Here is a 27512-nt window from a genome sequence, read left to right as displayed (position 1 = left end):
CTTGTTGGCCATCTATACATCTTCTTTGGAGAAATTTCTATTCAGATCTTTTGCCCATTTTTCAATTGGGTTGTTGGTTTTTTTGCTGTGGAGTTGTATAAATTGCTTGTATATTTTAGAGGTAAAGCCCTGGATTGTAAGTCTTAAAGATGAATATCTTTGACTATTGCTTATTTTCTACTCCATGACTGTGCTTTGGAAGTCTAGTTAGATATATATTAGATTTATCTGTACTACCTCTTTCTCTCCTAATCTCTCATATTTTCCATTTTATTATTTTTGTCCTACATTGTGAATAATTTGTTTGCATTCATCTTCCATTTTCCTAGTTCTCTCTTAAGTTACATATATTATATTCTTTAGTCACTTTAAGTAAAATTAATTTTATATTCTAAATGTGATAGCTTTCTATTCTATAGTGTGTGGGTCTGATTATGTTTGTTGTTTGTTGTTTCTGAGGGCTTTTACTCAGGGTGCCTTATTTCTTTTTGTGTTTTTTAAATTCTGACTGTGAGATGCTCATTTTCTTTGAAACATTATACAGAGTTTTTTGTTGTTGTTGTTGTTTTTGTTTTTGTTTTGCTTTTTGGGGCTGTATTCGTGGCATATGGAGGTTTCCTGGCCAGGAGTCTAATGGGAGCTGCATCCACTGGCCTATGCCAGAGTCACAGCAATGCCAGATCCAAGCTGCACCTGCGACCTACGCCACAGCTCATGGCAACACTGGATCCTTAACCCACTGAGTGAGGCCAGGGATTGAACCCACAACCTCATAGTTCCTAGACGGATTCATCTCCACTGAGCTATGACAGGAATTCCTACATAGAGATATTTTTGAGCCTAGATGAAAGTTTCATTCTTCTATAGAGAATTTGCTTTTGTCAATCACCTGTGAGAACTGCTGATCTGAGACCTCATCTTTTAGTTTTTCACAACTCATAAATACCTTGAAGTAGGACTAAAAACTATATGTGTGCCACTTATGATTATGAATTCTCATGAGAGGTTTATTTTCCTCCTCCACCCATTGCCAAGGTCAAGCTAGGAAGGTTTTCTTGCTTTTTCCTTATGTGAAACAGATTTAATTCTTTTTCACCCTTACATTGAGGCTACGGCCTTTGAGAGTATCAGCCTTATGTGGAAGTCTCCTTACAAGACTCCTCATCTTGGGTGACCTCTAGTCTTTATCTCATTTTTCCTTACTTCTTACAATCATCACTGTAGAAATTTAGTCTCCCAGGGTCTGGAAAAAAACCCAGGGCAAAATTTGGCTTTGACTCTCATTTACCTCCTGAGTTCCTACTTCAACTTTCTTTTTGGCTATGGATTTTTTTTACTAATATACTAAATGAACGATGAATTTTAAACTATTATTTTGTATTTAATGTTAAATTTGACTTGTTTTCATTGGGAGGGTAATTCAGGATGTCTAGTTTTTACTGCTAGAAATAGAAGTCTCCAGCTAACTACTGAAATAAAAATGTCACATACTTAACTTCCTGTCACATATTTAACTGGGATATTAATAATTCCTGCAATGGTTTCCTTATAGGGTTCATGCAAATCTCCAATAAGATAGTTGATATAAAAGTGCTATAAGATATGAAGCACTATTTAAATGGCACTATTATAACTAAGTGCAAGCCAATGCAGTGATTTGGGCTTAGGAAAAGGAGATTCAAAGTTTAAAGGAGACAGAACTCATTTCCAGCTGAAGAAATCAGGAAACCATCTTGGAGTTGACTTTTGAGCTGAGCCTTCTTCCTAGGCAAAAATGGAGGAGGTCATTCTACATGAAAGGGAGCACATGAATGAAAGCTAATAGAATATACTACTCTATGCAAAAGGGAAGCCTTTGGTGTGGTCTCTTGTCCATTAGTGCTTATCTAATGACATTGCCCATACTCTTGTTCTTGACCTAGGCCATTAATAAAGTCCATACCACCTCCACCTCAGAGATTCCCCAGGCAGCCACAGTCATTTATACTGGATAGAAGATCTACTAGTGGGGTCTTTGGCCCATATTAAAATTGTCCAAGCACAGAGTTACCCAAGAGACATTAGTATAAATATACTTTAACGAAGAAAGACAGGTACCATAGGCACGATGGATGCTGTAGGGTGGAGGCTGTTGTAGAAAAACAAGCATTGCAATACTGGGTGTGTTGTCAAGGATGTTGGTGACAAAACATGTGCAAGTACAGCAAAAACTATCATTAGTCTTTTCTATGATACGGATTCTAAAATATAGGAATAAGATTATAGGCACGGGAGTGAGATAAAACTGGAAGTTCCCAGATTGTCAAAATTCTGGTTTTAGCCAAAAGTTTCACGACATCTAAGAAGTCATGTTAGAACTAGAAAAAACTAGCCTAGTCCTTATCACCCTTGCTCTACAGATGGGGAGACCGAAAAGGTGAAGTGACCTGCTAAAGTTCACCTGATGGTAAGTAGCAGAAGCTGGTATCCTGATTCCTGATCCAATGCTCTTTCTCCTGCATGCCTTTATAGACAAACATGCTCACAGGAGTTTGGACACCCAGTGAACAGTTGGTAACTCTAACCAGAGACAGGAAGGGAGGAGTTTCTATCATGGCTCAGTGGTTAACGAATCTGACTACAAACCATGAGGTTGCAGGTTCGATCCCTGGCCTCGATGAGTGGGTTAAGGATCTGGCATTGCCATGAGCTGTGGTGTAGGTTGCAGACGCAGCTTGGATCTGGCATTGTTGTGGCTCTGGGGTAGGCCGGTGGCTACAGCTCTGATTAGCCTCCTAGCCTGGGAACCTCTGTATGCCACGGGTGCAGCCCTAAAAAGACAAAAAAAAAAAAACAGAAGAAGAAGAAAGAAGAGAAAAGACAGGCAGGGAAAGCAAGAGGCTTGATGAGACACTTGGGAGATGGTAGGGCTGGAGGACTCCAAAGGACTCATCTGAAGTTTGGGGAGTAGGTGGCTGCTCTGAGGATATCACAGTCTCATGTACATCAGATATCACTGCCACTCCTGGAAGAGGCAGTTGTGGAGACAATTCTATTGTGATATATCTCCTTCTTTGTTCCTATAGCTAATGCTGCCTGCTTTTGTGTTCCTTGGGCCTCTTTGCAAAGACAGAAAATCAACCAGCCTTTCAAAAAAGAAAAAGTGGTGCAATAATAGAAATCATAGACTTTGATAACAAACATACTTTAGCTTGAGTTCAATCTTTATTACTTGGAAGTAATCTTGGGTCTGAGCCAGAAATAAGTTGAATCAGGGCCTCAGTTTATTTACATAATAGGAATAATTGTGCTTATCTTGTAGGGTTAATGTAAGGATTATGTAGGACACCATATAAAGAGCTTTCCTTTAGCACTTCCTGGGACATAGTAAGTGCTCACTATATTACTTATTATTATTATCATTATTACTATTATTCCCTTGAGTCAACCTCTGTGTCACTCTCTATTCTATTCTTATACAATATGTTACAGCAAGCTTCCAACTTACTAATTATGTTACAACTTTTTTAAAAAAAATTCTTAGTTATCTCAATTGTTATTCTTACTCTGCTGGCCTATTTTCTGGTTTTAGATTTGAAGTGCCCCAATGGAGACTGTAGAGAACTGTTTGCATATAGTCTGACTTAAGTCAGGTTTTTTGGTACAGGCTTGCTAGTTGGCAGTCAGACCAAATTCTGCAAATGGTCTTCTTGCGTGCAGCAATCTGGGAAGGATATTGAAGAAAAAAGGGAAGTTGTGGCCTGAGAAAATGGTGGCAGAAGAATCTGAGGATTTGTATCTTCTGCATATGCCTATTAACTCAGAAAAATAGGTTTTCATACTTCAGTGTGTCTTTTAAATGTTTCTCATTGCTTCTAGAGTCACTATTCCAACTCCTCCAATAATTCTGTCCTTCTCTCACTCTTCCTTGCAATGGCAAAAAGAAAACCACTGGGAGTTTGTAGTAGATATTTTTGGGATGTATATATAGGAACCACAGATGAGAAGTGGAGGCTCTCTCACTGAGGCTCTAAACCACTGTGTAAAGAGATGGTAGAGGTTTTAAGGTTCCCTGTTACCCTGGCATGCTGCCTGTATGTATACAACTGGTACAACTGGTCTGTGATTTAGGTGTGCTAGGGCTAGTCCATTGATGTAGGTCCTAATTCACAATAGCAGTCAACAAGTTTTTTTGCTGTGACTTCCTCATTTGAAGAATGCTAAGTTTGGGCTAGATGCTGTCTAAGATAACTTCTAGCTCTAAAAAGTAGCAGTTATACATCAGAGGTTAGCCCAATATTGTCTGAGGGATAGATGTGGGAGGGTTTGGGGTGGATGCGATAAGTGGAAGTACCAAATTGGCCTGGTCTAAGGCATTTAGTAGGCTGTAAACTCACTGAAAGCATGCACTGTGGCTTAACTCCTACTTAGCTATATATAAGATCATCTAAATGGTAAAGAAATTATTTTACTTTTGAGCAGTATCTCCATCCATCAAGGACTTGACAGCATATATTACCCAGGACTCAATTGTTGTTTTGATTCCCTGTCCCAGGTGTTAAGTAAAATTTTTTTGAGTACAAACATGGGGGTTCTAGTTCCAAAACTATGTGTTCTAGGGATAATCAAAGGCCTCTTCCTTTCCCATTTATGTTATTTTAAAAAGTGCTGCTGTAGTTCACAATAACCGCTGTGTCCACATTGGAAGGGGCTCTCCATCTCATCTGGTTCTATTCCACATCTCCAGACACACTCATTTTATAGATGAGAAATCTAATGTTGAGGAAAGGGCAGAGAGTTGACTAGTATATAGTGAATCAGAAGGCCAGAATCCTAGCTATACAGTAACTATATAACCATGATCAAGTCATATATAGCACTCCCACATCTAGGCTCTTTTTAATCCACTAGGTGTTCTTTACCCTTGACTTCAGTGCTTTGCTACTCCTTGGAAAGTCTACGGTGGAATCTGTCACTTTAGGCAAGAGCTGAATGGTCAATGCAACCATGGCGGGTGATTGTTAGATCACTCTCTGTAGGTCCAAGGAAAGAGAACCTAAGCAATGGTGGTCAGAGAGGCTCTTCTGGACACACAGCCCACAAACATTCACATTCTTCCTCTCTTTACTTAGACACACATAAACAAACATACATCCTAAGAATCTCTTATTTTTGTCTCTTCTCCATCAAACACTGCTCTCAGGAAAATTCTAAGAAACCCATCCACTCTCAAGTGATCAAGGACATACATGGCTTAATATGAGAAACCTCTGGCATTTTAACAGGGATAAAAACAAGAGCAATAAACCCACCAGCTGGTCATATACATTCTTCCTGAATTCCCCAACCTGGCCTAGTAAAGAGGCACTGTGACAATCTCTATTACAGGTAAGGACATTGAGACATAAAGAATTTTCCTATTATTCCTTAACACATCTGTCACACCTCATTGATGGCCTGTACCTAAAGCCCAGAATCCAATTTGGGATGTCATGAAGTATTCACACTGAGAGGAGACAAAAGGGGGATTTATTGAACTTTTGTAAACCCTAAAGAAGGCTGGCTTGGATTTCACCTCAATCATAGGATGATGTGGCCCCTGAACACCAGTGAGGATGTGAACATGCCCATTCCTTATCTTGGCAAGAACCGGGGCAGTGACACCCCCATCCATTTTATGCTCCCATGAGAATGAGAATGAGGGTAAACAGCTGGGTTTTGTGTAGCTTTCTCCTGGTGGATAAGCTCAGGGTTTTTGATGAGAAGTGGTAATGGGCTGCCAGTGTCCATCTGTGCTTTCTAGCTCAGACCCTTTGATCTTTTGGTGGTCCCAGGTCAACCTATGCTAAGGGCAACACATAACAAATTTATAATCCATGTGCAAAGATTTTAAAAATATATGAAAATTAAAGTGGCATTAAAAAGCCACTGGGCATGATACCAACTCTTGACTTCAATAAAGACAGCCAATAAAAAGAGCTAATTAAAAGAAATCTGATGAAATTCTTCTGAAATTTTAGATTGTTTTATGTTTTAACAAATTAACAACGGTGATAAGAGCACATTAGCAGCTTTTCTCTGGTCTCTTTGTTAACAATAACTTGAGCCTGCAGCCACAACAGGGGCTGTGGCCAAGTTTTAGCTGGCAGACCAGCAAGACAGTATTTTACACAATGGATGACATTTCTGAAAGCAGAGACAGAGACAAACCCAGAGTCACACATGTATTCCAACAAACAAGTTTCTGCCATTTTTAATTGTATTTAGAGCAACAAAAGATTCCAAGATTACAAAAAGAGAATAGAACACTAGCGTTTGGGGCTGGTCCTGCTGCCCAGTGCAGGCCAAGTACTTCTGTGAGAACTGAAGCCCCATCAAAAGAAGATTCAAGCAAAATTAATGTTTCCTTAAAAATCTTTATATGATTTCTTTAATTTTTATCACTCAACATTAAAATTAGTTCTTACATCTGGTTACATAGTCTGCTCCCTCCTGCTGCCAAATTAATCTGAAGGACAGCATAAGAATGTTATGTCCAAGGCACTCCCTAATCAATGTTCCACTCTAGGGGAAAGCAGAAAGGTGTCACTGAGTGGTGAGGGGATTTTTTTTTTTTTTTTTTTTTTTTTTTTTTAGCTTGAGTCATCCCGATGGTGGCTACTCTCAGCACCTGAGTGGCTTATGGGATAGGGCAATCCCACAGGCACTTCACTGCAGGACAATTAGCACCAAGGGCTAAAGTTGGAAGAGACTGCAGGCCGGCCTATATGCTGTGCAGGGAACAGAGTTCCAAAATGTGAAACATCGGCCCGAGACGGCACCACCAGAGAAACAGCAGCATTTCAGAATTGTCTTTCCTTCGGGACGTGTGTAAGGACAAGTCTTTGGTGGGTGGCCAGTGGAATTTGTAGCTCATGATAGCCTTGTTAAATAGTGCATATGGGAACTGTTTTAGGTCACAGGGCTACTGAGACCAGAGCTTGTCATTTAATTCCATAAAAAGCTAAGAGAGAAGTAGCATAAGGAAGAGAACCAGCACCTCTGCTATACTGAATTAGGGCTGGAAACCAATCGATGCATATTAACTGTTTCCTGGCCAAATCTAATAGGGGGTCAAAGCTGAGTCAAAAGCTATTTTTCCCTTTAAGACTCTAACTGTTAAATTTTTTACCACTCATTTTTTTTTGGGGGGGTGGGGAGGAACATTCCAAGTGGTTTTTTTTTGTTTTTTTGTTTTTGTTTTTGTTTTGTTTTGTTTTGTTTTTACCTCAGCTGAAGTATCTGAAGAGAAGTGACTAATGTGGATTTTTCTGCCTTCACCTAGAAACGGTTAAGAATTGGGAGGCTCTGGGCAACAGACCCCAGTGTCAATCTCTTAATTGAAGAAAAACATCCCTACCTGTGGGCAGAGATGGACCTGTACCTACAGAGATACTACTTCTAATACATTAATAATTTTTTAACAGAGAAAAACACATTTTCATTGTCAAAATCTTTACAGAACATATCCAAAATCAGAATTAGAGCACATAGACACCCAGTAGCAAGAGCACCTCAATCGCAGGTGAGTGAATTGTTTGAAATGGAGCACTTGCTCCAGGTTCCCAAGTGCAGGAAACTGCCCTTTTCTCACAAGGATGGCAATGAACAAAAAATACCCTTCCTTCTTTCAACTGCACAGGTCCCATTAGAGGGCCAATGGCTAATTATTTGCGTTGGCCTTTGGCCACAAGTCTGGGCCTTCTCCATGGTAAATCCCAATAAGTTCCAATGAGACTTCGCCACCCTTTACACATTCATCTGTCTTGGGCTAGTAAAGTGCAATACATCATGTACCCTACCCTTTTCCCCCCTCAGCTCCTTTGCAAGGCCTGTGGGTCTGGCCTCAATAGAAGCAGATATCTCTTAGTTATCTGATCAACCCAGGTGTCTTTTCAATTCTGAGAGAGCTTCCAAGATGTAGCTGTGGCCTCTCTCACAAGTACATGGTATCAATTATGACCTGGAACCAAATATAAAGGTGCAGAGAAAGATAAAGCTATAAGAACACATTATATCTATATATATATAATTCAGTTTTGAAAACATGGATACAAATACTCATTTACAATATATTTCAACCTTCTGCCTTAAAATGCAGAGAACTTTTTTGTGCCATTCAAAGTGGGCAGAAATGAGAATTTCTGCCTGCTGTCCCCTCTAGTGCAAAATCTAGTCCTTTATATGCTCCCCTTCTCAGTAAGGGCTTCACATCTTCAGATATGCTAACATCGGCACTAGAAAATACAGTGGCCAAGACAGCTCCATTTCCAATCATGCAATGATGGAGCTTTAAGAATTTGCTCAGCAACTACTAGAGAAAAGGAAAGCTAGTTCTGCTTATAAAAATCACTTAGTGAAGGACCCATAATCCCATTTTTTTTTTCAAAATTATCTTCCACTCTTCTAAATGTATATATTGTGTGTGGGGTAACCCCACAGAACTCTTATAAGTCAGTCACCAGCAAAGTCCTTTAGTCTGTCTTTGGATAGCTTACCAAAGAGGCACTAATTCTTGTTCCCTCCCTGCCCTTAAAAAATTTGGTATCTTAGCAGATACAGTGTAATCTTTGGTTACATAATGTGATGTTTTCATCTCTTTGTCTCTTTTTTTAAACTGCTTTCAAAGATTTTTCCAAGAGATTAGTGGTGAGAATAGACCTGCCTATAAAAGGCAGTGGGGGTAGAAACTTCCTTTTACAAGAAATTGCACATGCTAAATGGCTTATTTTGACTTAAGTTTGGGGTTGGATCCTATGTTTTAGCATCCCTGATTTCCATGACCCCTATAGGTGGTTGAGCATGAAGGTCACTCCGTTGGCCCAGTGCCCTCTTACTTAGGCAACTGGTATATGACAACTAGTAGTCAACCTCTTGTTTTCCCAGGGCCATGCAGGGACTATGCAGGGATAGTTATTGGGCTGTCTGAAGAGAGTCTCATGAAGTACAACCCTGTAGCACAAGACTGGGAGAGGGTAGAGGGAGTGGCCTGGTCTTTTGTGCTGTGTTGAATATCAAAGGAGAAAAGAGGGCAAAGCCATGCCTGTGCTGTGCCTAATAAAATGAGCACTTAAAAGCTACTTGATGCTTAAAGTTATGTCATTTGTGTAGTGTCAGTATCATGTGGATGGTGGACCTACTTTCTCTTGAAGTACAAATAGAATACTTCTTGCTATATATGCATATATGTATTTAGAAGTAGAGTATGGCAGAGAGGTACTCTAGCATCAGCATATTATTTCTCAACCTGGACAATCATCTCAGCAAATATCCAAAGGACAGATTGAAGCTCCCCCCGACACTTTTTAGTGTCAGTGAACATATATAAAAATATATGTATTACTGTTTTTCTTTTTCAAAGTTATATGACAGAATCCTTCAAAAATCCCTTTCTCATTAAAAAAATAATGAACTCTCCAAGAACAAAGATACTGTCTGTGGCATAGAAAAGCAATGGAACAAAGAACCCAACCCACATTTCAACTCAGAGGCCAGGCCTAGGCAAGCTGCCCAATGAACGAGAGCTGAAATTGCCACACGACTCTTTTCTTTCACCACAGAGTTTGTGACCTTGGCAGCTGTCTGCTGCCCAGCACAGACAGAGCCTTCTCACTGGTGCTCATTCTTTTTCTCTTCCTCACTCTCCATCCCCATTGAGTACTACAAACCTCTTTGGAGATAGTCCCCTTGACTCATCTGGTGAGTGAAGATGAAGATCTTCAAACTCACCAGGTGAGTGGGTATGGGTAGCCAATCCTTCAGGGTGAGCACAGTGTAACAACCACATCAACTCTGTTTGTAGAACAGAGTGCATGCAAAATGTGACTTGTGTCAATTAGTCAATTACACTGGCTGGAACATTAATGGCCAAAGGAAAAAATATCCCCCCTTCATCTGTGGGAGACAAAGACAAGCTAAAATTTCCTTTGCTCATTGAAACTCCAGTGCAAAAACAGTAGGCCTAAATCCTTGTTCAGGCCATTTTTCCCTAGTCTTGCCATTGGGAGATTTGGAGTAATCCAGTTGTTTATGCTTTTAATTACTTACACTGCTGTTTCATTGATTTTTGGCTTTAGCAGTTACAAAACATATATTCATAAAGACAAGAGTCACAATTGGGAAATCCATACAGATGAAAATTTTGATAGCCCCAGAAATGAAAAGGAGAGCATATAGTATTTACAGGAAGTATTAGAATGATAAAATTGAATACACATGCCACAAAAGATGAAAATAATTTCAAAACAGATGTAAAGGAACTACTGAAAGGTAATCTAGTTTAAATGAAGCGTGGTTGATTTTTTTTCTTTTTAAAACAGCTAAAAGTGATCCTGTGAACTTACATAAAACAAATAGTGTCAAAACAAATATCAACCAGAATTTGTCTATCCTACCCCAGTAAGAGAACCTGTTGGCTTTAGTTTTGTGCAGCAGTCATAGATTGGTATATCACCCATCTTAGGTTCCCCTATCCCTTGTTATTTAAAGAAGCTGTTTTGCAAGTTCATTTGGCTATTAATATCAACAAAAATCAGAGGAGGAAAGTCATGTAGATCATATCATGTCACTTAAAAACTATCTTCTCAACAAGTTGAGTGAACCAACTGAAATGGGCAGCTTGGTGACTGGCCCCTAATTTCTTCAGTTTATCAGATGAATTGAAGAGCTTAGTGAGGAGGCAGTGGCCAAGATGAGAACATAGGTGGATATTCCCCTGTACTCACGATTAGGGGACAAAGTCAACAGAACAGAGGTGTGCCAAAGGACTGTACAAAACCAGTATCCCAGGAACACACCTCGAGTTCCTAGGTGGCAGCCCATAAGGAGCCATATCAACCAGACCTTTCCAAAGGAGGCCATGGTTTTGTAGTCTCAATGTTTCAGCTTCCTCTGACTGAGAGGCAGCAATAAAGGTGGGGAGTCATTTATGGCCAATGTCAGAGCCCAGAATCAGCAGCAGAGGAGGACGATGAGTAAAATCACCAGATGGTGTCCATCTGATTTTAGATTTTGCTTCTGAAGACTTTTAATTTAGTAGTCAGTCTCCTCTTGATTTCTTCTCTCTTCTTCCCATGACTTTTGAAGGTGGATATGCTGGGTGGCAAGGAGAGCATTTACAGGGTTTCTAGTTTTAGTGTCTTCATTCTTCCCACCTTGGCAATTGAATTTTCTTTTCAACCCTGATCTGTGTGACCCCTTTAGTTGCTCTGAAGGAGGAAGTAGGCATTTATCCACTTGATGGGAAGGTATTCTCTCTAGGGGATGAGGGCAAGATGCGCAGCTTGTCCAATCCCATTGATGCCTTTTTTCCAGTTTGTCTAAGAGATCCAAAAATCTCATAGTTGATGACAGACATTTGGTAACAAGTCTTTGAGCCTACTGGCATCTAGGTGTAGATGTTAAGATGCTGGCTTGCTAGTTTTCTTGGTGGTGGGGGTTCTTAGCAGAGAGTCTGTGAACTTGCCCAAAGAAGTAGACAAGCTTCACCACTGTGGCTGTAATACAGTCTGGTGAAGTTCAGGCCCACAAAACCCTGAAGGGAGGGTGGATGGTGCTTGCAGCTGCATGGGGTCAGTCAGAGAACATTCAGTTCTTTTAAAAGTAGAGGCAAAAAGGGATCAAATCTTCAGTGCCCTAAGCAGGAGAACAGTCAAGCCACCACTTCCTTTTCCTTTGCCTCCAGCCCCAAGCTCCTCCCTGAGCCATAAATGGGAAAGCAGACCTGGATCATAATGGGGCGTTCCAAAAGGTCAGATATCTCCTCTCCTTCTCGCTGGTCTGATTCTACAGTGGAAGTGGCCAAGTTTTGGCTAAAGAGAACATTCAGTTCAAAGCTCTTAGAAAGGCTATTGAAAGTCAGTTTGAGGGTGGAGGCAGAGGATAAGAGAGAAATGAGACTGGTGGGGGGAGGCATTCACATACAGACAAGTTTTCTAACAAGAAGCACATTTTTCAGTGCCATAAATTGTACTGCAGTTGAGCAGTCTAGCCCTCAGGGGCCAAGGCTGTGGGCAGGTACTGGTGATCCATCTGTCCTCTCTGTCCTCTCTTAAATCTGCTCCCCCCTCCCGCAAGCTCTGGGGTCACCCTGCCCTCTAATGGCAATAGCCATTGGCAGAAAATAAAGTCTCCCAGGCAGAGAGGGTTTGGGGAAAAAAAGCAATGACTCCCTATGGGCTTGCAATTTTCACCTTATTCTAGTTATTGTTGGCCTCTTTGGGAATTTGTTTGTTTTCATATTTTTTAAGAGCGAAAAATCCTAGCAAGTTTTGCTTTTGTTTTTGTTTGTTTGTCTTTTGTTTTCCCAGATACTCTTAGCTCTCTAAACTTCACGTGGCATTAGGTGAGTAAACGTTTGTGTAGCTGGCACACAGCACAGTGCTATAAACAAGCACAACTTGACACTGTGCCACATGAGGATCATCATAGATTTGAAGAAATACAATGGCATTCAAAACACAGATAAGAGCCACAGCAGAAGCAGAGTCTGAAAGTGCCATGGGAGGGAGGGAAAGAAAAGAAAGGAGGAAAAGGGAAAAAAGCCCAGCAAAAACAACTCAGGAACATCTTCATGACAGACTATACATCAATAGAGGAAATTCCCCAAGGCACAGCAGAGAAGTAGTGCAGAGTTAAAACAGGCAGAAGATATTTGAAAAAAGGGAGTGGGGTAGGGTGAGAAAATGGGGGCTTCCAAAGCTTCACTGTGTGTGAAAATAGATGGGCTTGACTTTCCCGGAAAGAATCTTGGGCACTTGCACAGAGATGATCTCTGCCATCATTTCTGGAAAGTCCACGCTCACCATATGGGACTTGATTAGCAGGTCAAAAGTGAACTGATGCAGTTCTCGTGCAATCTGCAGGAGGACAATAAGAGAGGGAGAAAACAGGATTGACGAGAAGTTGGCTTCTTGACAGGCTCTCCCCCACAACTTTTGATTTCCTCCTCCTTCCTTCTATGTCCTTTGTCCTTCCCATGTATGTGTGTAGTGTGTGTGTGCACACATCCACACACACATGTGCCCTAAATGGTCTCCATAGAGTCACTGAGGGCTCTCAAGAGATCACTTACACCATTGCAAGCTCTCTGACTCAGGACTGGGTGTTCCTTTTTTCCAGCATAGACCCTCTCCCTCTCTCTCTCTCTCTCACACACACACACACACACACACACACACACACACACGCGCACACACACGCACACGCACACACACACACACGTGCACGCACGTGCGCATGTGCACATGACTCAAGGAAGAGGGGGAAAACATTCCAGGTCTGTTTTGTCTGCTTAGAGAACTTATTTATTCTAAGCCCCTTCCCTGTGTCCCAACTGCTCTGTTCTCAACTCCTCCACCTCTTTCACAACATCCAGCTGGGACACTGTGACCTGTGTTCCTTTCTTCTTCATTGCACTTTCATCCTGGACCACACTCAAAGCCAGAGGGGAATGGAAGCACCTCCAAACAGGTGGTGCCAGACCCTATAAGAGCATATTATCACTTGGCTCTATCAGGCTGCTCTCCCTGAAAAAGAACCCTCCACTGTTTGCTTACAGGCTGCACAGAGTCCAGGAGCTTGGTGAGCTGGTAGAAGCGCCTTGAGCAGGATGTGGGATTTTTTCTCTTGCATGCAATGATACGATCAAGTTCCTTGATGTAGTTCATTCGAAGTTCATCAAAGAATTTTTGATTTTTCAGCCCATCCACTGGAACTGATGTGGGATGAAGACAGAATGGGGAGGGGAATCATGCCCACAAAGGAGCATTAGACAAAGCACCAAGGTTTCTGACCAAAAACTAGACCCCCACCCCCACAGGAAAGGAGCCATCTACTTGGATTCCTGTCACTTGAGGTGTATATGCCTGGGGCCTTCAGGAAGTCTGCCAGGAAGGTCTTGGGGAAAAGGCTAGATGGACCCAGTCTGAAGGGCATCAAGCAAATAAAATTTACTGAGTCTTTCCTTTTTCTAGTCTTCTCATCTACATATTTCTTAGGACCTATGGTTTTATGTTGTCCACAGTCCGGCTCTGTTTTAGACAATTAAAACACGTGGCTTTGAATATCAAATATGGCCTCCTTTCTCCCTCACAGAGGCTAAGGCAGCACTCTGCTTAGAAGAGACATTAAAGAAATATGCCTTGGTTGCCAAATAAGCTACCTGAGTTACTTACATAGACCTTCTCCTGCTAGCAGAAGAGGAAATTTCTTCCAGGAGGCATTCCCTTCTGCCCTTACAATAATATTAGATGATCTTTGCCTGTTTTATAGAAGAAGCTATGAAAAAATTCAGAAACCTGCTACAACCAGCCAAAAAGCCCTTGTCCCAGAGAGAGATTGGGGGTAGGTGGGGATCTAATGGAGGTTGAATTCTAGCAAAAATTTTCTCTCTAGCTGTGAAGTTCATCCTTGTTAGGAAAAAAGGATGCTAAGGGAGAGTGAAAGAAGAAGGGAAATGTTCAGGAACTGGCTTCTTCCTGATAACCCTTTAATGGAAAAAGTAGCTCCCCTTTGATTCCCTATGCCCCTAGAGGCATTCCTTGCCTTTCCAGGCACTTACTAATGCTGAAGAGCAGCAGTGCCTTCATGCACAAAAATTCCTGGGGGGTGATTTGGAGCCATCCAAATTCTTGAGAGAGATGCCTCATCCGGACACACTGGCTGTACATTCGGGACTTATGCATGCGGTACCTAAGAAGGAGACACAAAGGGAAAAGGGAGGAGTAAGGCAAGGCTTACAATAAACCCAGACAGAATGTCTATGGTTGCCCTCCCCTCTCCAGGTTCTCCAAGAAGAAGATGCTGTTTCTCTTGCTTGTGCTTCAGTGACAAGGAATAAGATTGTTCTTTTTTTTTTTTTTTTCAAAATTGTGACATCCTGATAACTACTCATCTCCCCTGGCCAGGATATGGGTTAGCACATGGAATTTCCAGGTTCCTATGCCCCTCCTGCTTCCTGAGACAGGACAGGAAAGCCTAACCAAATGAATACAATGGGCCAGGCACATGGTCTCCCTGACTACAGTTCTAATATCCCAGCTACAGTCAGAGCCAGAAACTGCCTCCCAGAAATCTCTACTTGGAGGATTTCTGGAAGACAAGCCTTAGAAATCAACTCTTAACATAAGGACACCAGTATTCTCAAGTAACCATACTTCTTATTCTAGAAATGTAATCCTTTATTTATATAAAAAAAAAAACTCCCAGGGAAGGAGACTCCTCACTGTCCCTTTAAATGAGTTCCAATGCTTAGCAAATCAGATATAAAGTATTTCTGAATGTCCAATCTAAATGTCCCCTACAGAAGGGGAGCCTACACCCTCATATACGGGCTGTTCCTTCCAACAGTTTGGGAATAATAAAAAAGCGTGAGCTGCTTTTATTATAGTGACTTGTGAACAGATCATCACATTATCACCTATAAATTATATAGGGAAGTGGCCAAGGCTTGGATAGCTTCTTGGGGTAGCAACCTCTCTGTTCCATGACTGGCCATGACAAGCCTCTAGGAGAAAACATAGCATTCCCCTACTAGCAGACCTTCCTGGTTTTCAGCACTTCAAAAATTGTGTGTGTGGGTGTGTTTGTGAGAGAGAGAGAGACAGACAGAGAGAGACAGAGAAAGAGAGAGATAGAGAGAGAGAGAGGGAGAGGGAGGGAGGGAGAGGAAAATTGATTTTATATCTTGTGGAGAAAGGAAAGGGAATTTGACACTCACTTAAGTTGTAAGGAAAAAGACCTCCCAGATTTGGCCTGAAGCCTGTGGTTTGACATTTTGGTCCCCAAACCACTAGCCTCATTCACAGGCTGAGCAGGGCTGGTAGAACTCAGTACCCTATCTCGGAAGATCTTGGCTGGCCTGGAGAAAGAAGGAAGGGAAGGGGGCCGAGAGTGTAGAAGTATTCATTGTAGGCTGGAGCCCAACTGGAAAAAGGAAGTATTTAGATAGTATCACAAGTTAATTGACCAAAACAGTGCTGCTCCAAGCCCTTCACCCTAGAGAATTTTTGAATAATAGCTGCTGAGTCTTGGGACATGGCTTTGTTCTGGTCTCTACTGTGTTTCCAAGCCTCTGTTGATGGCAACACTGCAGTATTTTTTTTTTTTTTATTTTCCCACTGTACAGCAAGGGGGTCAGGTTATCCTTACATGTATAAATTACAATTACATTTTTTCCCCACCCTTTGTTCTGTTGCAACATGAGTATCTAGACATAGTTCTCAATGCTATTCAGCAGGATCTCCTTGTAAATTTATTCTAAGTTGTGTCTGATAAGCCCAAGCTCCCGATGCCTCCCACTCCCTCCCCCTCCCATCAGGCAGCCACAAGTCTCTTCTCCAAGTCCATGATTTTCTTTTCTAAGGAGATGTTCATTTCTGCTGGATATTAGATTTCAGTTATAAGTGATATCATATGGTATTTGTCTTTGTCTTTCTGGCTCATTTTTTACCAGAGATCATGATCCTGACATGAAGAATTACTGTAACACTGCTGCACACCCTAAGCAGGGAGAAGGAGGGGAAAGGAGGGAAGAAGAGAAAGGGAAGGAATACAAAAAGGAAAGGAAAAAGACCTGAGGAGAAAGGGAGAACAGAATAGGGAATAGCAAAAGGAAAAAAAGGGAGAGAGAGTGCAAGGTAGAAAATGAGGGGCAAAAAGTGGGTATAGAGGGAACATTCCTGAATATAATCAAAGCCATTTATGATAAACCCACAGCAAATATAATCCTCAATGGGGAAAAACTGAAACCCTTCTCACTCAAATCTGGAACAAGACAGGGATGCCCACTCTCACCACTGCTCTTCAACATAGTTTTGGAAGTCTTAGCCACAGCAATTAGACAAACAAAAGAAATGAAAGGCATCCATATAGGAAGAGAAGAGATCAAACTGTCACTGTATGCAGATGACATGATACTATACATAGAAAACCCTAAGGACTCAACCCCAAAACTCCTTGAACTGATTAATAAATTCAGCAAAGTAGCAGGATATAAGATGAACATTCAGAAGTCAGTTGCATTTCTGTATACCAGCAATGAAACATTAGAAAAGGAATAAAAAAATACGATACCTTTTAAAATTGCACCTCACAAAATCAAATACCTCGGAATACACCTGACCAAGGAGGTAAAGGACCTATATGCCGAGAACTATAAAACTTTAATCAAAGAAATCAAAGAAGATGTAAAGAAATGGAAAGATATTCCATGCTCCTGGATTGGAAAAATCAATATTGTAAAAATGGCCATACTACCCAAAGCAATCTATAGATTCAATGCAATCCCTATCAAATTACCCATGACATTGTTCACAGAACTAGGACAAACAATCCAAACATTTATATGGAACAACAAAAGACCCGGAATTGCCAAAGCAATCCTGAGAAACAAAAACCAAGCAGGAGGCATAACTCTCCCAGACCTCAAGAAATACTACAAAGCCACAGTCATCAAAACAGTGTGGTACTGGTATCAAAACAGACAGACAGACCAATGGAACAGAATAGAGAATCCGGAAATAAACCCTGACACCTATGGTCCATTAATCTTTGACAAGGGAGGCAAGAACATAAAATGGGAAAAGGAAAGTCTATTCAGCAAGCATTGCTGGGAAACCTGGACAGCTGCATGCAAAGCAATGAAACTAGAACACACCCTCACACCATGCACAAAAATAAACTCCAAATGGCTGAAAGACTTAAATATATGACAGGACACCACCAAAATCCGAGAAGAAAACATAGGCAAAACACTCTCTGACATCCACATCATGAATATGTTCTCAGGTCAGTCTCCCAAAGCAATAGAAATTAGAGCAAAAATAAACCCATGGGACCTCATCAAACTGAAAAGCTTTGGCACAGCAAAGGAAACCCAAAAGAAAACAAAAAGACAACTTTCAGAATGGGAGAAAATAGTTTCAAATGATGCAACCGACAAGGGCTTAATCTCCAGAATATATAAACAACTTATACAACCCAACAGCAAACAAGCCAATCAATCAATGGAAAAATAGGCAAAGGACATTTTGAATAGACATTTCTCCAAAGAAGATATACAGATGGCCAACAAACACATGAAAAAATGCTCAACATCGCTGATTATAAGAGAAATGCAAATCAAAACTACCATGAGATACCACCTCCCACCAGTCAGAATGGCCATCATTAAGAAGTCCACAAATAACAAGTGCTGGAGGGGCTGTGGAGAAAAGGGAACCCTCCTGCACTGCTGGTGGGAATGTAAACTGGTACAGCCACTATGGAGAACAGTTTGGAGATACCTTAGAAATCTATCCATAGAACTTCCATATGACCCCGCAATCCCACTCTTGGGCATCTATCCGGACAAAGCTCTACTTAAAAGAGACACATGCACCCACATGTTCATTGTAGCACTATTCACAATAGCCAGGACATGGAAACAACCCAAATGTCCATCCACAGATGATTGGATTCGGAAGAGGTGGTATATATACACAATGGAATACTACTCAGCCATAAAAAAGAATGACATAATGCCATTTGCAGCAACATGGATGGAACTAGAGAATCTCATCCTGAGTGAAACGAGCCAGAAAGACAAAGACAAATACCATATGATATCACTTATAACTGGAACCTAATATCCAGCACAAATGAACATCTCCTCAGAAAAGAAAATCATGGACTTGGAGAAGAGACTTGTGGCTGCCTGATGGGAGGGGGAGGGAGTGGGAGGCATCGGGAGCTTGGGCTTCTCAGACACAACTTAGAATAGATTTACAAGGAGATCCTGCTGAGTAGCATTGAGAACTTTGTCTAGATACTCATGTTGCAACAGAACAAAGGGTGGGGAAAAAATGTAATTGTAATGTATACATGTAAGGATAACCTGACCCCCTTGCTGTACAGTGGGAATATAAAAAAATTATTAAAAAAAGCATATTGATAGTAGTTATCGATCTTTAAAAACCTAAAATAAAAAAGGAAGGAAAATGAGGGGCAGGAATGAAAATGAAGACATCAGAGGTAGGTGGGAATGAAAGCGTGGACAAGGGGGGGAGACAAACCCTGGAAAAAAATGGAGCACTGTGCCTGTCTGGCACATAGTAATTGCTCAAAATATGACATGTTGTAAGATGCCATTATGATACTATTCAGTATTCTACAGATGAAGAGAATAAGGTTCAGAGAGGTTCAGTAAGTAACCCAAGGTCACAAAGCTAGGGTTCAAGATCATTACCCTCATAAGCTGTGTTTTCCACAAAGAAGGAATAAGAAAAGAATAAAGCAAGGTTGATGACAAGGTTTCCTGTAAGACAGATCAGCAAATGGATTGACCCAGAGTTCCTCTCTTTCTCTCTCTTTGGGTGTCAGTTTTCCCATTTGTACCTTCAGGAGGCTATCAGCAATTGGTGGCTTTCAAATGGAGAAGTACTGCTCCCTTAGTGGATGCTAGAAATACATGGGGGAGATTTGGACTGTCACAGTGACTGGGATGTTATTTGGTACTTAGTGAGTAGGTACCAGGAATTTTAAACATGTTCCAACATTTGGGAATGTGTGACACAATGAGAAACCATTCCTTCAAAAATGTTGAGCATCCCTTTTGAGAAACATTGGTTTAGATGTTTCCAGGGAGTCTAACAGCTCTAACAGAATGGGTTATAACAAGAGGAAGAGGGAGCCTGTTGATTCAGGAGCCCTGGGGCTTGATGTAGAACCCTGACTCTCTGGGGAATTCTGTGGTAGCTTTTGATTAGGTACATGGGAATGGACCAGAAAGCCAATGCAGGATGCCACATACTTACAGAGAGGTGGAAAAAGAAATTAAGGTTTAGAAAATAGCAAATTATCACCCTGCAAAGGCACAGCGTTCTTAGGGCTCTGGATGGGGAGGGTAGCACAGGTGCTTAGGAGCTGATTCAATCACTGGAGGGCAGCAAGAGGAAGCGTTGAGAGATGAACAGGAAGGGGGCTTTTTAAGGCCTGCCCCAGAAGATGGCATCATAGGTAACTCTTTGGAGATCTGGAAACCACAAAGCAGGTTGTGCCAAAAGCTCAATGGTTATTCTTAGTTTCTGGCTACCAGGGCTGGCTGAGTTGGAAGAGGGCAGCTGGGGACGTTTGTTTCCCCCCATATGGCACTGTTGTACTGGAAGGAACCACAAGCCTGTAGATTTTATTTTAAGGCTCTTCTGGGTTAGAGGGCTGGAGGGGAGGAAAGGTCAATTCCTTCCCTTACCAAAGGGATTCTCTGTGCTGAGACTAGCTCAAGCTCCTTGGGAAGATTTTCCTGGCCAGCTCCATTCACAATGCCACAGGGGACTTCAAACAGCAGACATAGAAAAGATTATCACTATTAGGAAAAGAGAGTATGGGAAAGGTACTTTTTTACTTCTTTAGCATTATGGGTGAGACATTTCACACCCATTAGCTCTTATTTTAGTTGTTATAACAAGTCATTTGAGAAAGTTTTACTTTATTAACATATGGGGAAACTAAAGGTCAGGGAAGCTAAGGGTCTTGCCCAAAGACAATGATATAGGAACAGAGGTTTTAGGTGAGAAAATTTTAATTCCAAAATATGAACTCTTGGCCAAATTCATGATGGTTAAATAGAGCTGCTGGCAGGGCAAGCATTAATTAAACCTGGTTTTAAGAAAAAGGAAGTAGCTGAGCCAAGATCACATGGCAGAGAATGGTGGGGCTGCTTTTCCTCATCACTTACCACCAGGAGGCACTATAAGAGCTGGGAGTTACACAGCCACACTGAATTCTGTTGCCAATCTGCACTACCTGTGCTGGATGCGTCATTTTATTTTATTGAGCCTATCCATTTTAAAAAAAAGATTATAAAGGGAAAATCAAGTTATCATGAAGGCCTAATGAGAATGGATTAGAAAGTATCTAATATAGTTCTGGCCCAAAGGAATTTCTCAACAAATGGTGACTGGCAGTAGCCCTCAGTGGTAGCAAAGGGACCAAAGGAATTTTAGCGCTTACAACTAGAGTTTCTCTGCTAACTTCCTATGTTGTTCAGAGTGAAGGGGAAGGGCTCTGAAGTGAAGGTCTGAGATAAGCTGAAAGCAGGTCAGAAGCACTGCCAAAATACCAGGATTGGGTCTTGACTGGAAAGTGATGGCCTCAGCACCACCCCCTCTTCCCTCCTATCAATTGGCCTTTCAACCAGGCAAAACCACCTCTGATTGAGCAGGCTGACTGGGCCTTTACTGCCTAACCTAAAAGGTTAAATGAACTCACACAGTTACACACATTACCATCATCACCACCACCCAGTCACCCAGGTCTGGACAGTATACTATGTCTATGTGAGTTTTGGGCCCGCAAGTACTTACTCATTGAAAACCAGGTCAGGAGCAAAGTAGAGCATCCTGGAGTTGACATTGGTGAAGGACCGCCAGCCCATGGCAAACACCATAAGCCCCATCCAGGAATACTGAATGACTGCCATCTGGTCATCCACATGCAAGTTTCGGAAACCTGGAGATAGGGCAGAGGCAGTGGTCAGACTGGGCACTGATGGGCTGAGTGACATCTGGGACTTTCATGGGTTGAGAAACTCTGGCACTTGGGCTGCCCCTGAAGAGCCCCAGGAGCCATCAATGCTTGGGAGCAGGGGGAGAACTATATGGCAGGGATAATATTCCTTGTACACACTACTTCACTGATCTGCTCAAATGAAATGGTGATGGAGGCAAAAAGTGCACTCTCCGTGCAAAGAGAAGAATAATTTAGCACTTACTGACTAGTTATAAAGAATGAACTCCTTTCTAAGCATGCTACTTATAGTAATTCATTTAATCCTCACAATAATCCAATAAAGTGAGTACTATTATTGTTCCCATCCTGTGAATCTATAAAAGTGAGTCACAGAAGGGTTAAGAAACTTATCCAAGATCATAAGGCTAGACATTAGCAGAGCAAGTTTCAAAGTAAGGCAGTCTGATTCCAAAGCCCATGCTCTTGATCTTCAGAAAGGCTCACTGCCTTTCTTGAAGATGCAGTGTAATTGTTTCCCCCACATGAATAGCACTTTTCACTTCACAAAGCTCTTTTATAGTTATTATCTTATTTGTCCCTTCTAACAATCCTGGGAAAGGGATGCTATTACATGTCATCACATGGTGGAATGCCTTTGACAACCATGCCAGGCTTTTCTCTGACCCTTTCCTTCTTCCCACTTCCTCTCCATCATTTTCTATTCAATAAGTACCTCCTCCTGCTAGTTTCCTACTCTACTGGCATTCCTGCCCTACTGCCATTATTATACACAATCGGGGCCTTTATGACCTGCTGTTTTATTTATTTATTTTAAGGATTTTTATTTGTTCCGTTATAGTTGGTTTACAGTGTTTTGTCAATTTCTACTGTATAACAAAGTGACCCAGTCACACACATACTTTTCCTCACATTATCCTCAATCGTGTTTCATCATAAGTGACTAGATATAGTTCCCTGTGCTGTACAGCAGGATCTCATTGCTAATCCACTCCAAAGGCAAGAGTTTGCACCTATTAACACCAGATTCCCTCTCCCCTCCCCCTTTGCAAATACAAGTCTGTTCTCCAAGTCCATGAGTTTCTTTTCTGTGGAAAGTTTCTTTTGTTCTTTATATTAGATTCCAGATATAAGTGATATTATATGGTATTTGTCTTTCTCTTTCTGACTTACTTCACTTAGTATGAGTCTCTAGTTCCATCCATGTTGCTGCCAATGGCATTATTTTGCTCTTTTTTATGGCTGAGTAGTATTCCATTGTGTAAATATACCACATCTTCTTAATCCATTCATCTGTCGATGGACATTTAGATTGCTGTTTTAGACTAATTCCTTTTCATTTGCCTTCCCATAATTTAGGTTCTAGCTATTCTGAAAAACCCACAGTTTTCTGAACACATACATACCAGGCCTCTATACATCTGCTGTCTCTGCAGAGGCAGTTGCCTTTGCCTAGGATGCATTCCTCTCTCCCTATGCTTTCTATCTGATAAATGCCTATTCATCTTTCAAGTCTTCACTGAAAGCCTACCTCTTCTGTGAAGTCTTTTCTAACTCATCAAAACAGAAGACTTAATGATTCTTATTTTGCCATCTTACTGAATCTTACGTAGCCCCATCCAATTATAGCATGCATTACACTGTATTGGAATTTATCTATGCACACATCTGTCTCCCCTACAAGACTTAGAACCTCTTGAAGACAGGGACCATTCCCTTCTTATTTAGTTTCCCTCCTTAGTTCAGATATTTGAATAGGCATTAGAGAAATATTCATTAAATTGACTAAAGACCCACATTCTCTCATTTTATAAAATGGGATTTATATGATGTCTAAATTATCTCCCTTAAGCTCAGAGAACAAAGGCTCCTAGATGCTGCCTCCATAATACCACATAGGTAGAAGAGAATATGGATATGCTCTCCTGGAGGATTCTAAATAGTTGGATGCTTAAAGCATTACCTCAGAGCTTATCCCCTACCAGTACATCATTACTCTTCTCCTTAATAGATACAGAATTATCTGAAATTTTGTCCTGCTATACACTTCATTAGGAATGCTTACATGAATTTATTTTTTTTAACACATTTTTATTTTTATTGGAAAGCTGAGATATACTCATTGTCTTTTATTTTCCACACTGTACAGCAAGGGGATCAAGTTATCCTTACATGTATACATTACAATTACATTTTTTCCCCACCCTTTGTTCTGTTGCACATGAGTATCTAGACAAAGTTCTCAATGCTACTCAGCAGGATCTCCTTGTAAATCTATTCTAAGTTGTGTCTGAGAAGCCCAAGCTCCCGATGCCTCCCACTCCCTCCCCCTCCCATCAGGCAGCCACAAGTCTCTTCTCCAAGTCCATGATTTTCTTTTCTGAGGAGATGTTCATTTGTGCTGGATATTAGGTTCCAGTTATAAGTGATATCATATGGTATTTGTCTTTGTCTTTCTGGCTCGTTTCACTCAGGATGAGATTCTCTAGTTCCATCCATGTTGCTGCAAATGGCATTATGTCATTCTTTTTTATGGCTGAGTAGTATTCCATTGTGTATATATACCACCTCTTCCGAATCCAATCATCTGTGGATGGACATTTGGGTTGTTTCCATGTCCTGGCTATTGTGAATAGTGCTGCAATGAACATGTGGGTGCATGTGTCTCTTTTAAGTAGAGCTTTGTCCGGATAGATGCCCAAGAGTGGGATTGCGGGGTCATATGGAAGTTCTATGGATAGATTTCTAAGGTATCTCCAAACTGTTCTCCATAGTGGCTGTACCAGTTTACATTCCCACCAGCAGTGCAGGAGGGTTCCCTTTTCTCCACAGCCCCTCCAGCACTTGTTATTTGTGGACTTCTTAATGATGGCCATTCTGACTGGTGGGAGGTGGTATCTCATGGTAGTTTTGATTTGCATTTCTCTTATAATCAGCGATGTTGAGCATTTTTTCATGTGTTTGTTGGCCATCTGTATATCTTCTTTGGAGAAATGTCTATTCATGTCCTTTGCCTATTTTTCCATTGATTGATTGGCTTGTTTGCTGTTGGGTTGTATAAGTTGTTTATATATTCTGGAGATTAAGCCCTTGTCGGTTGCATCATTTGAAACTATTTTCTCCCATTCTGAAAGTTGTCTTTTTGTTTTCTTTTGGGTTTCCTTTGCTGTGCCAAAGCTTTTCAGTTTGATGAGGTCCCATGGGTTTATTTTTGCTCTAATTTCTATTGCTTTGGGAGACTGACCTGAGAACATATTCATGATGTGGATGTCAGAGAGTGTTTTGCCTATGTTTTCTTCTCGGATTTTGGTGGTGTCCTGTCATATATTTAAGTCTTTCAGCCATTTGGAGTTTATTTTTGTGCATGGTGTGAGGGTGTGTTCTAGTTTCATTGCTTTGCATGCAGCTGTCCAGGTTTCCCAGCAATGCTTGCTGAATAGACTTTCCTTTTCCCATTTAATGTTCTTGCCTCCCTTGTCAAAGATTAATGGACCATAGGTGTCAGGGTTTATTTCCGGATTCTCTATTCTGTTCCATTGGTCTGTCTGTCTGTTTTGATACCAGTACCACACTGTTTTGATGACTGTGGCTTTGTAGTATTTCTTGAGGTCTGGGAGAGTTATGCCTCCTGCTTGGTTTTTGTTTCTCAGGATTGCTTTGGCAATTCCGGGTCTTTTGTTGTTCCATATAAATGTTTGGATTGTTTGTCCTAGTTCTGTGAACAATGTCATGGGTAATTTGATAGGGATTGCATTGAATCTATAGATTGCTTTGGGTAGTATGGCCATTTTTACAATATTGATTTTTCCAATCCAGGAGCATGGAATATCTTTCCATTTCTTTACATCTTCTTTGATTTCTTTGATTAAAGTTTTATAGTTCTCGGCATATAGGTCCTTTACCTCCTTGGTCAGGTGTATTCCGAGGTATTTGATTTTGTGAGGTGCAATTTTAAAAGGTATCGTATTTTTTTATTCCTTTTCTAATGTTTCATTGCTGGTATACAGAAATGCAACTGACTTCTGAATGTTCATCTTATATCCTGCTACTTTGCTGAATTTATTAATCAGTTCAAGGAGTTTTGGGGTTGAGTCCTTAGGGTTTTCTATGTATAGTATCATGTCATCTGCATACAGTGACAGTTTGATCTCTTCTCTTCCTATATGGATGCCTTTTATTTCTTTTGTTTGTCTAATTGCTGTGGCTAGGACTTCCAAAACTATGTTGAAGAGCAGTGGTGAGAGTGGGCATCCCTGTCTTGTTCCAGATTTGAGTGAGAAGGCTTTCAGTTTTTCCCCATTGAGGATTATATTTGCTGTGGGTTTATCATAAATGGCTTTGATTATATTCAGGAATGTTCCCTCTATACCCACTTTGGCAAGGGTCTTGATCATGAATGGATGTTGGGGTTTGTCAAATGCTTTTTCTGTATCTATTGAGACGATCATGTGGTTTTTGACTTTTATCTTGTTAATGTGGTGTATGATGTTGATTGACTTGCGTATGTTGAACCATCCTTGTGAACCTGGGATGAACCCTACCTGGTCATGGTGTATGATCTTTTGATATGTTGTTGGATTTGATTGGCTAAGATTTTGTTGAGAATTTTTGCATCTATATTCATCAGTGATATTGGCCGATAGTTTTCTTTTTTGGTGGTATCTTTGTCTAGTTTTGGAATTAGGGTGATGTTGGCATCATAGAATGTCTTTGGGAGTGTTCCTTCTTATTCAACTTTTTGAAAGAGTTTAAGGAGGATGGGCACCAATTCCTCTTTATATGTTTGATAGAATTCACCTGTGAAGTCATCTGATCTTGGACTTTTATTTGTAGGGAGTATTTTTATGACATATTTCAATTTCATTTCTATTGATCAGTCTGTTCGGCTCATCTGTTTCTGCTTGATTCAGTTTTGGCAGGCTGTAAGATTCTAGAAAATTGTCCATTTCTTCCAGATTGTCAAACTGGTTGCCATATAGTTGTTCATAGTATTCTCTTATGGTTTTTTGTATTTCTGCTGTATCTGTTGTGATTTCTTCTTTTTCATTTCTAATTTTGTTTATTTGGGTCCTTTCTCTCCTCTTCTTAGTGAGTCTGTCCAGGGGGTTGTCAATTTTGTTTACCTTTTCAAAGAACCACCTCTTGGTTTTATTAATTTTCGCTATTGTTTTTGGAATCTCTATTTTATTGATTTCTTCTTTGATCTTTATAATTTCCTTCCTTCTGCTGACTTTAGGACTTTTTTGCTCTTCTTTTTCTAATTCATTTAGGTGGAGGGTTAAGTTATCCATTTGGGATCTTTCTTCTTTTTTGAGAAAGGCCTGGATTGCTATAAATTTCCCTCTGAGCACTGCTTTCGCAGCATCCCATAGATTTTGAGAGGTTGTGTCTTCATTATCATTTGTTTCAAGGTAGTTTTTAATTTCCTTCTTGATTTCCTCATTGACCCCTGGGTTTTTTAGTAGCATGTTGTTTAGTCTCCATGGAGTAGGTTTTTTCTCTTTCCTTTTCCCACAGTTGATTTCTAATTTCATGGCATTGTGGTCAGAGAAGATACTTGAGATAATTTATATGCTCCTAAATTTGTTGAGGTTAGCTTTGTGTCCCAATATGTGGTCGATTCTTGAGAATGTTCCATGAGCATTTGAGAAGAATGTGTATTCTGATTTTTTTGGATGTAGTGTCCTGAAGATATCAATTAAGTCTAACTTTTCTATTGTTTCCTTTAGGATCTCTGTTGCTTTATTGGTTTTCTGTCTAGAGGATCTCTCCATTGATGTGAGGGGGGTATTAAGGTCTCCTACTATGATTGTATTCTCATCAATATCTCCCTTTATGTCTGTTAATATTTGTTGTATGTATCTGGGTGCTCCTGTATTTGGGGCATATATGTTGACAATAGTAACATCTCTCCTTGGATGGATTCCTTAATCATTAAGTAGTGTCCTTCTTTGTCTTTCTTTATGTCTTTTGTTTTAAAGTCTATTTTG

The 27512-nt window shown here is 40.7% G+C and overlaps 1 protein-coding gene across 3 annotated transcripts in view; it reads right to left on the bottom strand.

The window, feature by feature from the left end:
* AR (androgen receptor) overlaps positions 6211 to 27512 on the bottom strand; it is a 197666-nt gene continuing 176364 nt past the window's right edge. For 2 of the 3 annotated variants that reach the window (XM_021079513.1, XM_013986227.2), the window contains 4 exons: positions 21360 to 21504; positions 14579 to 14709; positions 13575 to 13732; positions 6211 to 12875 (listed from right to left, as the gene is read on the bottom strand). In XM_021079513.1, the coding sequence (XP_020935172.1) occupies positions 12720 to 12875; positions 13575 to 13732; positions 14579 to 14709; positions 21360 to 21504 (590 nt within the window). In that variant the 3' untranslated portion in view covers positions 6211 to 12719. 3 annotated transcript variants of the gene reach the window in all.

This window comes from Sus scrofa, chromosome X, assembly GCF_000003025.6.
Source record: "Sus scrofa isolate TJ Tabasco breed Duroc chromosome X, Sscrofa11.1, whole genome shotgun sequence".
NCBI classification, from domain to species: domain Eukaryota; kingdom Metazoa; phylum Chordata; class Mammalia; order Artiodactyla; family Suidae; genus Sus; species Sus scrofa.
The sequence above is the reverse complement of the archived record's forward strand: the minus strand, read 5'-3'. Positions and strand labels throughout refer to the sequence as shown.